The 13,840-nt window shown below is 42.2% G+C and overlaps 1 protein-coding gene across 1 annotated transcript; it reads right to left on the bottom strand.

Moving 5' to 3' along the window:
* Positions 1–5,068: 5,068 nt before the first annotated feature.
* LOC127305696 (uncharacterized) lies at positions 5,069–12,768 on the bottom strand. Its single transcript, XM_051336209.2, has 19 exons — positions 12,175–12,768; positions 11,521–12,043; positions 11,137–11,391; positions 10,362–10,453; positions 9,894–10,091; positions 9,602–9,793; positions 9,291–9,512; positions 8,721–8,887; positions 8,530–8,623; positions 8,380–8,436; positions 8,151–8,279; positions 7,981–8,055; positions 7,459–7,572; positions 7,084–7,245; positions 6,861–6,989; positions 6,463–6,564; positions 6,275–6,351; positions 5,969–6,091; positions 5,069–5,887 (listed from the first exon to the last, which is right to left on the bottom strand). Exons 1-19 carry the CDS (start codon positions 12,715–12,717, stop codon positions 5,335–5,337), a joined length of 3,807 nt encoding a protein of 1,268 aa, XP_051192169.1. The 5' UTR covers positions 12,718–12,768; the 3' UTR covers positions 5,069–5,334.
* Positions 12,769–13,840: the final 1,072 nt, after the last annotated feature.

The following is a 13,840-nucleotide window of genomic DNA, read 5'->3' as shown; positions in this document are numbered from 1 at the left end:
CGTCCGTGTACATGGAGATGGGATTCAGTTAAGAGAGGAATAAGGAAAACCATCGGTCGCTTTGCATGGAAAAATGAATGGAGGGAATTAAGAGGTGTGGGTACACCATAGGATACGAAGTGAATGGTATTCGTGCGTTGCTCATTCAAACAAAGAATGAATGGATGAAGAAAGTGGAGCAGATGTGAATAGAAACTGTTAGGAAGTGGAGACGCTTCAGGTGAGAACGAAGGAGTCGAGAAGGCATGAAAGGGGAAGCATACTCAGAGCTTCGGTGATGGACTGAAGGTGCACTGAGATCCCCCATTTTCACTAATGGTAGGATGGCTAATTAAGTGATATGATGATGTGAATGTGATTCGACTGACGTGGTAGATTAGGTGACATGGTGATGTGGCGAGGTGGCAGATTTATTGATATGTGGCATGCTAGGATTGGTAGAGAAGCTTGATGAGGTGGATAGCTTGCATGTTGAGAGAAATCAACTTAGTGGGTTACTCCTATTTAGATATTTTCACTAATGGTAGGATGACTAATTAATTGATATGATGATGTGAATGTGATTGGACTGACGTGGTAGATTAGGTGACATGGTGATGTGGCGAGGTGGCAGATTTATTGATATGTGGCATGCTAGGATTGGTAGAGAAGCTTGATGAGGTGGATAGCTTGCATGTTGAGAGAAATCAACTTAGTGGGTTACTCCTATTTAGATATTATAGATTACCAAACAGTAGTTTGTAATCATGTAAACCATATATTAGCGCATTAATTATTGGTCAAACTACTGTGTTAACCGATCACAAGCATGTGTGATCAATGACCACTCGTCTAATCACATGGCGTGGAGTCCATCTTCCATTCATCTACATCTTTGTGCCATAGGGACATATTGCGGGAAGACAAAACCAATTGTACCTAAATGAGAACCTTGACTAACTCTTACTTTCCCCATGGCTCTCATGCCTTCTCCCTTACAAAGAAACAAGAGGCCATCCATGCAGCCCCGATCCCCTAATTTATACTCTCCTTCAGGTTGCGAGGAAAGGACTAGACAAGGGGGAATCGGCACCAAGCATGAGATGCATATGGAGATGGGGGGAAAGAGATTAACAGGAAACCAAGGACCAACGTAGGATAGCTAGGAACTTAGGAAGATCACAAGGAGCCAAGCGTATGCTTTAGTTCAACGATAGCAGGTGTGTGATGCAAGGAGGAAGAGGAAGTTTGTTACAATGTAGAGCTCGGAAAGGTGTGTGAGGGACATCTAAAAGCTAGGGCCTATGTAGTGGTGTGGATGGACTGGAGTCAAGTGTGTGGTGCAAGGAGGAACATGAAGTTTGCTACAATGTAGAGCTCGGGAAGGTGTGTGAGGGACATCTACAAACTAGGACCTATGTAGTGGTGTGGATGGACTGGAATCAAGTGTTGTAATTAATCGTCAAAATTCATTTCACATGAGCATGCACGTCTGATCAGTTCTTACATTTGCAGGTAGTACTACTCCATCAAGGGCGGTCTCATAAGTTATCAAGACACAGCTAACATCAAACAAACCTGCCACGGGCCACTACCTCTTCTGTTGTTGTTGTGTTGGAAGAGGACGACACACCATTACTTCTTCTATGTGTTGCTGCACCGGTGATGTCTAATTACTTTTGTTAATGGTTCACCAACTATTGTATTCATCGTTGTTATTATGAAAGAATACTTGTTGCACCAAGAAGTGAGAAAACAAAGTGTGACCAACAAGCTCATTTTGTAGATCCAAAGTGTGCCATCACCGCTGTTTCACCACCTTTTACTGAAAAGTCCGTTTACACTCAGCAAACAAGATAAGTAAATGAAGAAGACCATTCAAAGTTACAAACACATCGTACACAATCCTGCCAGTTTGAGAGCAGCCGGGCCAATGTTAGTTTGCGATTTTTTAAAATAATACAAATTATTAAATTAATTTTATAAATAATACGTGATTTTAATAATTTCTGAATGTAGGCCTCGGTCAGCCGGCCAACTGCCGATCGGCCAACTAGCTACCGACCACTTATCTCCTGCCTGCGAATCTCATCCAGCTACAGCAGCATCAGAGCTTTGTTGGCTTTGTTGATGATCAGCTACAGCAGCAATCAGCTCTTCGGCCGCTGGCCGGCCGATCGGCTGCTAGCGCGCCGACCGAGTCTAGATTCAATTTTTTCTAAAATCACGTATTGTTTATAAATTTGACTAAAAAATCGTATTAATTACTGCTTTCCTGTATACCCAATTACCCATGGCACCTGATAGCCCCCTTCGATCTGGTTTATGGAGCCCTCGTGCAGCTCTCCAGGCTAGGTCTTTCTACTGGGTTGACAGAAAAGTAACCTTCCCACATTTATGAATTGTTGTTTTACTAGTATAGATCGGATCTTTTAAGGATCTTTTTAGAACATAGAAGGCTCTTTCCGTGTGTCGTGAGAAATAAGGCTGACGCTTAAAAACACGAACCGCGTGCTTTTGGTCCAGACAGTTCAATTTGCGGGCATAAAGCACACGGAAGTTGCTATTGAGCCGTAACGAAAATGTCACACACGGTTTCCACAATAATAATCGTCGGCGCAAACGAGCTTAATGCATATGATCAGGTGCAGGGAAATCGTGTCCAAACTTTTTGCGACGTTTGCTTAGTTCAATCTGTCTCTTTTCCTTCTCCGTATAACACAGAGTTTTTATATATGTATCGTGCGCAACAGTAGGGAACATTTTTTTATCTAAAAAGCGTTTGCGAGATATTCCTTCGATTTTTCCATTTTATGTCGACTTGCTTTATCGAAATATCTAAAAAATGCGGGAAAACTTGCGCTTCTTTTGGAGGCGTGTAGCCTCGTGGCCACTCCACGGTACCACTCGTTACTGACGAGGCAGAGCTTCCGTCCTCTATATGAAGTTACGCACCGCGGCGACCCCTCTTGGCATCGAGTTGGGCTCCGAATAACCACTTTAGCTTTGATATGGTTCGCACTAAGCAGACCGCTCACCTCTCGTGTGTCCCGCAGGACCTGCGGCGCGACCGGCGCCGTCAGAGCTTGTTGAGAATGCGTCTCCTCCTCCTATTTATCCACCGCCGCCAAACCACGATGGCGGCTCCTCTTCCACCCTCTCTCGCTGGTCCTCCTTGAGTTCTCCTCCGCCGCCAAACCAAGAAGCAGAAGATGACCTTGAGTTCATGGAGGAGCTAATCCAGGAGCATATGGTGGTGGAGAAGTCGTTGGAGTCTGTCCTCAAGCAGCAGCAGCGAGCCAAGAATACGCAACAACCCTCTCCGCACGGACCTGTCCACGCATTGCGTTGTCCGGAGTTTCCCGTCGAAAAGTTCGACGAGATTCGACGCATTTGGGAAACCATCGCAGCAAGGCGCAAGGCCTTAGAAGACGGAGCATCAAGCTCCGGGAAGGGCGGAGCCGCCACCGCCGATGTCATCATCATCTCTGACGATGAGGACGTTTAGTGTGTAGTGAGTGCAGTGAGCACGTACTCACTACTACTAAATGTGTAGTAGTAATTAATTTGGTAGAGTGCAGTCAGTACTTAATATTAACTTGTAATGTGTTAAGTTAGTGATCTTTTGTAATAGGTAGGTAGGGCAACCATGTTTGATTGGATCCCTTCCGGCTTATAACCAAGTATTATGAACTATATTTTATTATGCATCATCCAACAAACGTGTGTGATGCACCACATCACACACAATTGATCCTTAAGCAACCGTGTGCGATGCACCACATCACACACGATTGATCCTTAAGCAACCGTGTGCGATGCACCACATCACACATGATTGACTTCCAACGGACCGTGTGGAATGAAGGCCCGTTATGGCCCATCCTACCTAGCCCTACCATCTCCATGGTATATATTTGGACCAGCAGTGCAACCACCACTCTAGTTGATAGCCGCCTCACTTCTTTTAGATCTGCTACCCAGAATATCACCTGGTCGGCAAGGCGGAAGAAAGACCTTCTAGGAGGCCTTTGTCGCTGCAATGCCGATGACCTCCTGGAGGCCCTGGAGCATTTGGCTCATGAATCTCCGGACGGTCGAACACCGGTCATCATGGCTGACCATCGCCGTCCACCGTGGCCAACGCCAATCGTATGGTCTCCGTCGAGAAGGTATACATACGTATCAAACTTTTAACTCCTATGTATGGTTCGGATCTGTTGTACGTGTTGTATATTAATGCGTTTTACCGGATGTATGTCTAAGATATGGACGGATATGATGTGTGTTTACCGGTTCTATATTTGTAGAAAATGATTACCAAATCTATATACATGTGTTAGATATCTTGTATTATTTGTGACCAGATCTGTGCATATCTGGGACAAGTTAATCTGCCCATATGTGTTAGATAGACTGTATTTGTGACCAGATCAGTGCATATTTAATAAATAATTATCACCGCATATATAAGTTACACCATGCGTTTAAAATTGTTTATGTGGTAAAATATACACCAGATCTGTACATATGTGGTCTCGAGGTGGTTGTGCTACTGCCAAACTTCGGTTCCTACCATCTCGAGGCTGTGTCATGATTTTCTTGAGGCCAGAGCTGCACGATCTATAAGCAACATTCGCATTGCTAAAGATTTCTGGCGAGGCTGCAGGTATATTACTCCCTCTCATTCATAATAAAGCATCGAAAACTTAGTACTCTCTCCGTCTATAAAAGATGTCTTAAATTTATCTAAACTTAGATGTATCTATACACTAAATAATGTCTACATGCATCAAACTATAGATTAATATGAAGCATTCTTTTATGACCAAAGGTTGTATAAAAGTTATACTTCTAACTTAGTACTAAACCCCAACATTTATTATAGAACGGAGGGGTAGAAACAATTAGTTGCCAATTTTGGTAGGTATAGATTGCTTTCAAGTATATTTTAGGTGTACCTATTTTAGGTGCACACACCAAGCATTTATTACCAGATCTTCAGAACTGAGTGACTAGGTCTACTAATTTATTGATAGAATGGATCCTATTTTAGTGTGACGGGATTTAGTTTCACCTCAACAGACACTTGAAAAGCAAAACCATAACCTCATGAAGATTAAACCCAATGGTTTAGATCATTACACACCACTACAGGTGAATTGTTGTCCCTACAAAAAATAGTGTAGAACTCCAGAAAATAGCATCTTGCGTACACCAAAGGGTCAAATTTTGCCTTAGAAAAACAATAAGAGAAATTGCAGCACTATAAATACGCCGGTACAGGCGCAGAAAGTGCTAAATCCTCACGCTGTACACTCACAAAATTTTACTGCATCTTGTCTCACGGGTCTCTTATTTGTTCTTCTTGTGCTTGTGTTTCTGCGTCCTCCTAGCTGCGAGGGCACCGGAAGCACTCTTCCCCTCAAACCTTTTCGCCATCTTCATGACACTGGACATGCCTTTGCGTGCAGAGGCCTTGCGATCCGACCTGCGATTGAGCAGCTTCCGATCCAGCGGCCAGTAAGCATACGGTTCCATCTTGTCTTTCTTCTTAAGATCACCACCGGCCTTCTTGCTGGTGTACTCGTGACCAGTGTAGGACCAACCAGCGCTGGCCACCTTTCTCCTTTTCACCGACTGGCTTCGAACGGAGCTCTTGTCATCAGCCTCCTCGTCACGCGAAATGGGCTTCTTTTTGCGATATTCTCGTTCCTCGCGTATGATCATACGACCTTCAGGGTCCAACTCAATCTCATCATCATCGTCATCGGGTGCAGCCCTCTTTTTCCCTGTTGATTTCAGAGCTAACCGCATTGTCTTCTGGTCAAGTAAATCTAGGGGTTCACCAGTTGAGTGATCAATGAACTTTTCCTGTAAGTTCCTATCTTGGCGCTTTCTGTTTGACCTAGACATTAGTACAAGAAAATGTAAGAAATTATGAAGCTTCTCAGGCTGCTTTTGAGTGTGGAATTGTCATGGCACGTACCGTGTTGAAGCTTTTGATCCATTACGAGAAGCAACAGTATGCTGGTCGGGAAATGAACCATTCGAGTCCTCATCATCACTTCCAAAATCAGAAAACATTTGTGTGTGATTCCATCCACTGCGCCTGCATCAACATGGATCAGTCAGCTCAACACACAATGAGAATACTCTTGATTTAAACCAGATTAAACACAATTCATTTCTATCTGAGCTCAAAATTGTCCAGATAAAAAATGATATTCATAGCTTAAAAGCCTTGACAATACTTTTGTAAGAATTTAATTATGGCATTATTGTGCAGGTATACCTTGTGGCTCCTGACGCCACAGACATGGCTTCCCCATCCTCAGAAGATTTTCCTTTCCGCATTTTCCGCTCATTAATCTGGTAAACATTTCAAAACAAATGGTTGAAATAAGTGAACAAGACGGTAAAGTAGTTACTTCTCACTGTGAAGTTTGAAACTCTAAATATTTGTGAAACATCAAAACTTACCTTCCTGATATTGGTGAGCAGTTTCATATGTTCTTCAGGCATCACAGCCTTCACCGCATCTAAACCACATTTTTTCACAAGAATTTCCACAAGTGACTTGACCTAATAATAAGACAGGTGGAGTTATTAAGAGGCAAAAACATGTAGTTATCAGATGAGTAAAGTTATTGCAGGCTCGAATAAAAGGACAACAGTTCAGTAGCATACAAAAGTAGGCATCCATTTCCCAAACACTTCCTTTCCTGGTATTACAGTAGGGCAGCCACTGAAGAGAGTAAACACTACCATGCAAAAGTACGCACTCATTTCCAAGTGTTGAAACTATGTTTTACTGTTTTTTTAAACTTATTGGGCATTCCAATTAACAAATAAACAATGCACCAGCACAATAATCATACCTTCGCTTTTAAGGAATTCTTCTTGTCACTTTGCCAGCACAACAAACCTTCAACGACTCCCTTCAAGTGTTCGTCCAACACGTCAGCTTTAGATTTAGCCACTAGCGCTTTGATAAAGCCTAAGTTGGCCTGAACACAATATCAATCAATGTAAGTGAAAGGAGTTGATATGAAATTATAGATCAGCTAAATTCATGAACTGGAAGAGTGCAGTGCACTTTACTTTGACAAGTTCGTGGTTGTTCCTCTGCATAAGGAGAAAAGTCGACGGGAGGAGCTTGTATGCTACTCCAATAAGATCTGAGAACTCATAGGTCAAGCGAGCTAACCCAGTCACAGCGGCACTAATAGCATGTGGGGTTTGACCGGCCAGACCACCAGCTACCTAAACATGAAAGCAGACAAAGTTAGACCAAACTATGTACTAACACATTTTGTTATATAGAGGAAGACAAAGGTTCCAATTGTCACTGGGTGACAATTGAGCACGCTAAGGCAATGCTAGGGAGGTCATAGTGGTGTGGATAGATTGCGCCCACATGGGGCTGAAGCTTCCCATAAATGATTAAATATGAAATGCATAATGACATAGAAGTACCATGTCAAAGAACTGGCGCAGGTTAGCCTTCCTCCCATCAATTTCAGCATCTTCACAAGCATGGCCAATTTCGATAATCAAATCATAAGCTCTGTTTCTGGTTTTTTTGTTAGCCTGTGAAGAAACATAAACTCATCACCATTAATCACACATCTGACTTTCCTATAACATATAAGTACATTCAGAAGCTGTCCTATTAGAAAGAATGAGAGCTTTGCTTCAGTAACCAAAGTTAGGCGAAAGCATTATGTTATTCAACACTTGAACACTTGACCAATATAAGCAGTATACTTATAAACTCTGTTCTCAACAGAAAAGCTCAAGTTAATATATTTTTGTTTTAACAAGATAAAATAACACCCTTCTGTATAAAAAAGAAACTGTAGTTATGTATAGCACATTTCAAAGGGAAAGAGAAACCAAAACATCAAACATGGCAGCATACTACTTGAGCCTTTTAAAAACTATTCCTTGTTACAATAAAAAATAATGTGCAGAACAATAATATACTATTTCTATTACCTCCTTTAAGTCAAGAAGTATTTCAGTGAGGAATGAACTAACAATTTCCCTCTTTCTAAGCTTATTAGATGGATCCTGCAGACAAGAAAGTGATGCACATTTGTTACTGCTCTCCCAGATACAGATGAAAATTTGTCCAGAAACTGTCACGATGTGTTTGTTTTACCAACCTTGAAAATGTGAACAATAAGGTGATGCAGGCACTCAAGCCTGTACCGTTTCGATGGAAACTGACATGGCAACGATGAAATCATCAATTCCAACAGGACATCTAAGTTTCTTTCAATAAATTCAGCATCCTGAAATAATCCAGCATTAATACATAAAAGGTTCAGATGTCATCTTTCTTGTCATGTGCAATAGTCCATATAGAGTAGCAAACTGAAAACAGAAACAAACCTTAAGTAACATTGAGAGAACCTTGTATGCTCTCTTTTGGTTCATTGAGTCACTATCCTAGAAACAGAAAAAGAAATGTAAGGAAATGAGCAATATAAGTAGCATATTGGACAAAAGTGGCGTAGAAACAATATATTGATATATATGTACCTTAATTGCAGGTTTTACATAGCTGAATAGCACATTAATTGACTTTGCAGCTAATCCAGGCATTAATGAAGCTGCAAAGTCCAAAAGGAGAGCCCTGAAAATTCAAATCAAGGTTTAAAACCAACACCGGACTTCAACTAAAATCTAAGGGGCACAGATAAGAACCAACAAAAATATGAACTCTGTGAAACCTCATCATGTTGTTTGTATTGGAATTATTTTCAATCTCCATTGAAGAGTCATCCACTTGCTGTGCATTAACAGCTTTTGTGGCAGCCAGCAACTTCTTTATTGTATCAAGGAAGAGGTTGCCCACTTCGTCTTTGTCTGATATGGATGCAATCTCACTTATCACGGGCTATAGGTCCAATTAAGAGGGCAAAAGTATGTAAGTTATGTGTTTTCAAGTGATAAGTGAAATGTAGTCAATCAAGGAAATAATGCAATCATTAACATTCTCCAACGAATACTGAAATTGCACTCCAGAAAACTGAGACTTTCTTAGTAGAGCCTTGGGTCATTTTTTATAAAAACAATAATTATTTTGACACATAGCAGTTTAGCAGCACAAGTCTAAAAGATATCTCAGTACTCAGCCATAAAACTGGATCTCTCAACCACAATAAAATCTTGAATAATTCAAAAGATAATCTATATTGCAAAACGCCAGGCTCCAGAACATATTCACAAAAAGGGTAAAACCGGATCAAGACCCAGAACAAGATGACAGCACAACTATATTGCAAACAGCAACAGTATACCTGTAAGAATCCAATGGCATCCTTTGAGGATGACAAGAATATAGAACACAATATGTCCAAGAATTCTTTAGAGAAAGCACGTATTTCTTTCAAATTTTCCTCCGCAAAATCTTTAGTATAGCGATTCTTCGCTCTTCTTTCAGATTTGCTTAATTCATCCTCGACAAGAATGTCCTCTTCACTAGTGATTGACAAAGCTTCCTTGTTTTGTTTAATTAATATCTAAAACGAGAACAAGTCAGAAAGGAAATTTACACACAATATGAAGTACATAGCAGTTCTATGTAACATGAACAGAGGCAATGTGACACCTGAATACTGGAACAAATGATGCCTCGCAAGTCGGGCTGATTTTTTAGAGTGTCGCATATAACATTCTGTAGAACTTTGAAGGTGTTTGAAGTATCACATGGATAGTTGCAACAAGATGGTAACAAAGACCAAAGTGAGTACACATAACCCTCTGCTCTCTTGGCAGAGAAAAGCTTATCGTCTTTCAGAAGCTGTTTCATTGCAGACATAGGAAACATAATTAGTGTGAAGTTCAAAACGAAAAGGCATAATCTATTTTTAAAGCACAAATGATCAGTATTTGCCAAATACCTTGGGAATACTCTTCTCTACAGCTCTAACAATGCCCAGAATATCTCTCAAGAAAAACTGTAAACTAGCACCAACTATGTGCCTTTCTAAAATAGGGAGAATCCATTCATTTTCAGCACATATTGACTGAATGTGTAGAATATCAAGGACATTCTTTGGTCCCATTGCAGCAACTGCTGACCCAATACATGCATTGAGCTGCAAAAAGAAAATTTTGAAGGTGAACCAGGAGTTGACTAATCTCAGAATATATCGAATAAATTATAGTTGTATGGAGGGCATGCAGGTTTACGAACTACAGCTTTATATTTAACACCTAAGCCACTACCTTCTTAGCATTATCTTAAGCAGGATTAGTTTTGGTAAACGTAAATCTTCACCAGCAAGTCATTCCAAAAGGAGTAGCACATGTGGAAAGACAGGTAAGGCAAGTAAGATCGAAGTGTATGTGTGGTTAAAAAGAAATACCTGCTTCCGGAACGAAAAGTCATCATCTGACAAGTTTTGCATATCTGCCAGGTTCTTAAGTGCTTCTGGCAATAAATCAGATGAAGATTCTCCTATTGTTTCCCAAGAAATGATTTCAGAAACTGAGACAACTTAAAATCTAGCACCTAACTAGCAATAGCATAAAAAGTAAGGCTGTCATGTCTAACATTAAACGTTCAAAATAGATTGCTACTTGCACATAACAATGGTCAACAAGAAGTATGCTCAAAGATTTATATTCCCTCCATACACACAAATGCGTCTAGATACATGCATATCTAGACAAATCTAAGTCACTTATTTGTGGACGGAGAGAGTAGTATATTCATGACCAGATGAGACATCCCGAATTAGGAACTCCAATATTGCTAAGCTACAGGCCAATTTTAGGCTGGTCTGCGTTGCTATGCTGTATTGTGTTGCGGCATGGAAATTACTAAGTTAGGGGAATCCTTACTGTCCAGTAAGAGTTTGCTATTACATGTAAAAAAATATGGTTTCAAATTTCAACATATCATTACATCCAAAACAAAAAATAAATGCGGATCTGCAGAATTAAAAGGGTAATGTGGAGGCCAATTTTAGGTTGGTCTGCAGTTGCTATGGTGTTGTGTTGTGCTGTGGAATTAGTAAATTAGGGGGTCTTTACTGTCCAGTAAAAGTTCGCTAACTAATGAGCACTAAGAGCTTAGACTAACAACACAAAGCCAACACATATGTTAAGCCTGATATGTTGAAGCAATAGCATACTTACCTAACTTGTCAAATGCCACTGAAATTACATGAAATGATTTGTCCCAGACATCAGTATAACGGACATCTAGCAAGCCCTCTAGGATAGGACATATCTTCTCTATGACAGTAGGATCAGATCTCATTCCTTGATGCCTAGCCTTAATCTGGGTGATTCCCTGAGACACCAAGTTTTCATCAATGCAATTATCTATTAATCCTTTGAAAGTCTCCACAGCACAAAATCTTGCTTCTTCAAATTCACTTGCCAATATATCTGAGAAACAATTTTCAAGAAAAGGATTAGAAACAAACCAAGATATGGTTTCTAAGTAACATAGAACTTAGAAATGCCAGGCTTTGTTGGAATGAACTTAGAAATGCCAGATTGATGAGAATAACCAACCTCCGAGCGAAGTAAATATTAGTGGCAGCTTTACAACAAATATGTTCTTATTCTGGCTATATACTTTCCTGGTGCCAACATTTAGAAGCCGTGCAATTGAAGCCAGCTCATCTCCTGATTTTCTTTCTGTGGAGACTGATAACCCCAAAGAGCAGATAAGATCCAGTAGCACATCAGGTTTAAGCTGTAGAGTTGGACTGTCACCAACAGCATGCAGAATCTCCAATATACTCCTCGTCAAAATTGGTTGATGCACATTCAAGAGTACTTTGAAGTACTTTAAGATGTCATTGGAAGGCTTGGATGTCATGAGATGAAGGCAGCCCTTGAGAGCATCTAAAATGCAGATGATCTCATTAGCCCCCTTAGGTCCTTCTGCTGCTGAACCGTTACTGGATCCTCCAGCAAGCAGCATAAATCGTTCGAAAGCTCTTGAGATTGCTTGGCTCGCCAGGACCAAAACAGGTTGCCTCTGAAAACTCAGGAGAATATCTCGCAGGCTAGAATGAGATTGCCTCCTCACCTGCAGCAAATTGAAGTGAAATGTGAATAATCTTCTACGTGATGATGGGACACTTGCGTTTTGGACTGAATAAAGCCAAGTATATTGCTCGAAAATCTGAAGTCGGTTCAACTCGAACTGCGGTGGAGTACCTTGAGGCGTTGATCGGTGGCGAGCCGTAGTACCACGGCGTAGAGCGGCTCCACTGCCTCCCAGCTGGACTTGTCTCCCGCAGATATCAAGTGCGCGAGGCACCTCAGCCCCGCCCTCACGCCGGAGTCGGGCGTGGAAGGGAACTCGAGGACGCGCGCGACGTCGTCGGCGACCTGACGACCGCGGGCGCGCACCACGGCGAGCGGGAGCGCGGGCACCGCCGCGGAGAGGAACGCGAGGAGCGCGCCCGCGACGTTGCGGTCGGCGGCCCCGGGCCCCGCGCGCGCGAGCGGGGAGAGCGCGGCCGCGGCGGCCGCGAAGTAGGCGACGGTGGTGGCGGCGACGGCCTGGTCCCTGACGGCCTGCGCCATGGCGGCGGCGGTGGCGCAGAGGTGCTGGTCGTCCTCCCGCTGCGAGCGGCCGAGGCGGGTGAGGATGGCCGCCGCGAGGTCGGCCTCGCCGGAGAACATGGAGAGGTCGGGGTCTTCGCCGGCGACGGAGCGGGGCGTCTGGGGTAGGTCGTCCATGTCGACGTCGGCCATGGTGTGCGGCGGGAAGGAGCTAGGGAGGCGTTAGGGTTTTGGGGAGGTTGGAGGAGACGGGCTGGCTGCCTGTTTTGTTCCGTTTCGCGCAGCTCCACATGGGCCTATTTTGCAGGATTAGTGGGCTGGCTGCAGCTCAAATGGCTATTTTGGGACTTTATTTCATTTGGGCTATCAGTGAGAATGGAAAATATATCGGGCCTTAACCTAAGCTGCATCGTGGAAGCCTTCCTCAAAAAAAAAAAACTGCATCGTGGAAGCAAGATATGATCCAGGAGTGTTTTGTTCAGGCTCACTGTGATGTGATCTTGGGTATGCCCTTATGTATCCGGAATATAAACCATTTCTGGTCATGGAATTTTAACAAACGTGGTATTTTCACAGTCAGGCCGGCTCATAGGTTGTTGGTGAATATAAAGAACAGTAGAGAAGCTTGGTTGGAAGGAAGGGCCTCTAGTCTGCACAGTTAAAGAGCCGAACTAATCTTTGGAAGGTTAATGTACCTTCAAAGATAAGAGTTTTTCTTTGGAGACTAGCTAAGTAGTCCCTTCCCACTGGTGATTTGTCGCATCGACATATTGCCACTTCTAGTTCATGCTTGTTATGCGGAAGGGCAGATTCATGGCCAGTGGCGGATCTTGCAGAAAATCTTTGGGCGGGCGAAGCTACAAAATAACATGTAAATTTTATTTGGAACACCAAATTATACCATGGCAATAAGTATATTCAGAAACATATATAGTTATATTTATTTGTCCACAAAATATATTTTTAGAAGCAATATATGCATAAACTACTCCAAAACAAAAGTACAGATACTACCGGATATCATGGAACTATGTACTATTGTAGTTGATCACACTACAGGTCGGTTCTTCATGACTTTTTTGTTCAAATTCATGACTTTGTTGTTCAAATTTGAGCAGCAAAAGAGGGGTTTGGACATGAACATTGGGCTCTTCAGGTTCAGGAACAACTAGTTCATTTGCTTTACAGTCATCTCTTTGTTTTCCGAATCAATGGTTTTTCCTTTGCCCATCACTGCTTCCTACCTAAACAGAGAAACAACAATCCAGCAATTTCAGTTTCTGCAACACTCCATGACCTAGCTAAAATCTTCCCA

Source organism: Lolium perenne, chromosome 6 (assembly GCF_019359855.2).
Source record: "Lolium perenne isolate Kyuss_39 chromosome 6, Kyuss_2.0, whole genome shotgun sequence".
Lineage (NCBI taxonomy): Eukaryota > Viridiplantae > Streptophyta > Magnoliopsida > Poales > Poaceae > Lolium > Lolium perenne.
The sequence above is the reverse complement of the archived record's forward strand: the minus strand, read 5'-3'. Positions and strand labels throughout refer to the sequence as shown.

Coding starts and splice junctions, on each gene's coding strand:
- LOC127305696 (XM_051336209.2), bottom strand. CDS start 12,717: ATGGCCGACGTCGACATGGACGACCTACCCCAGACGCCCCGCTCCGTC. Junction 10,454..11,136: donor AGTGGCATTTGACAAGTTAG/GTAAGTATGCTA, acceptor GGGAAACAATAG/GAGAATCTTCATCTGATTTA. Junction 9,794..9,893: donor TAGAGAAGAGTATTCCCAAG/GTATTTGGCAAA, acceptor GCAATGAAACAG/CTTCTGAAAGACGATAAGCT.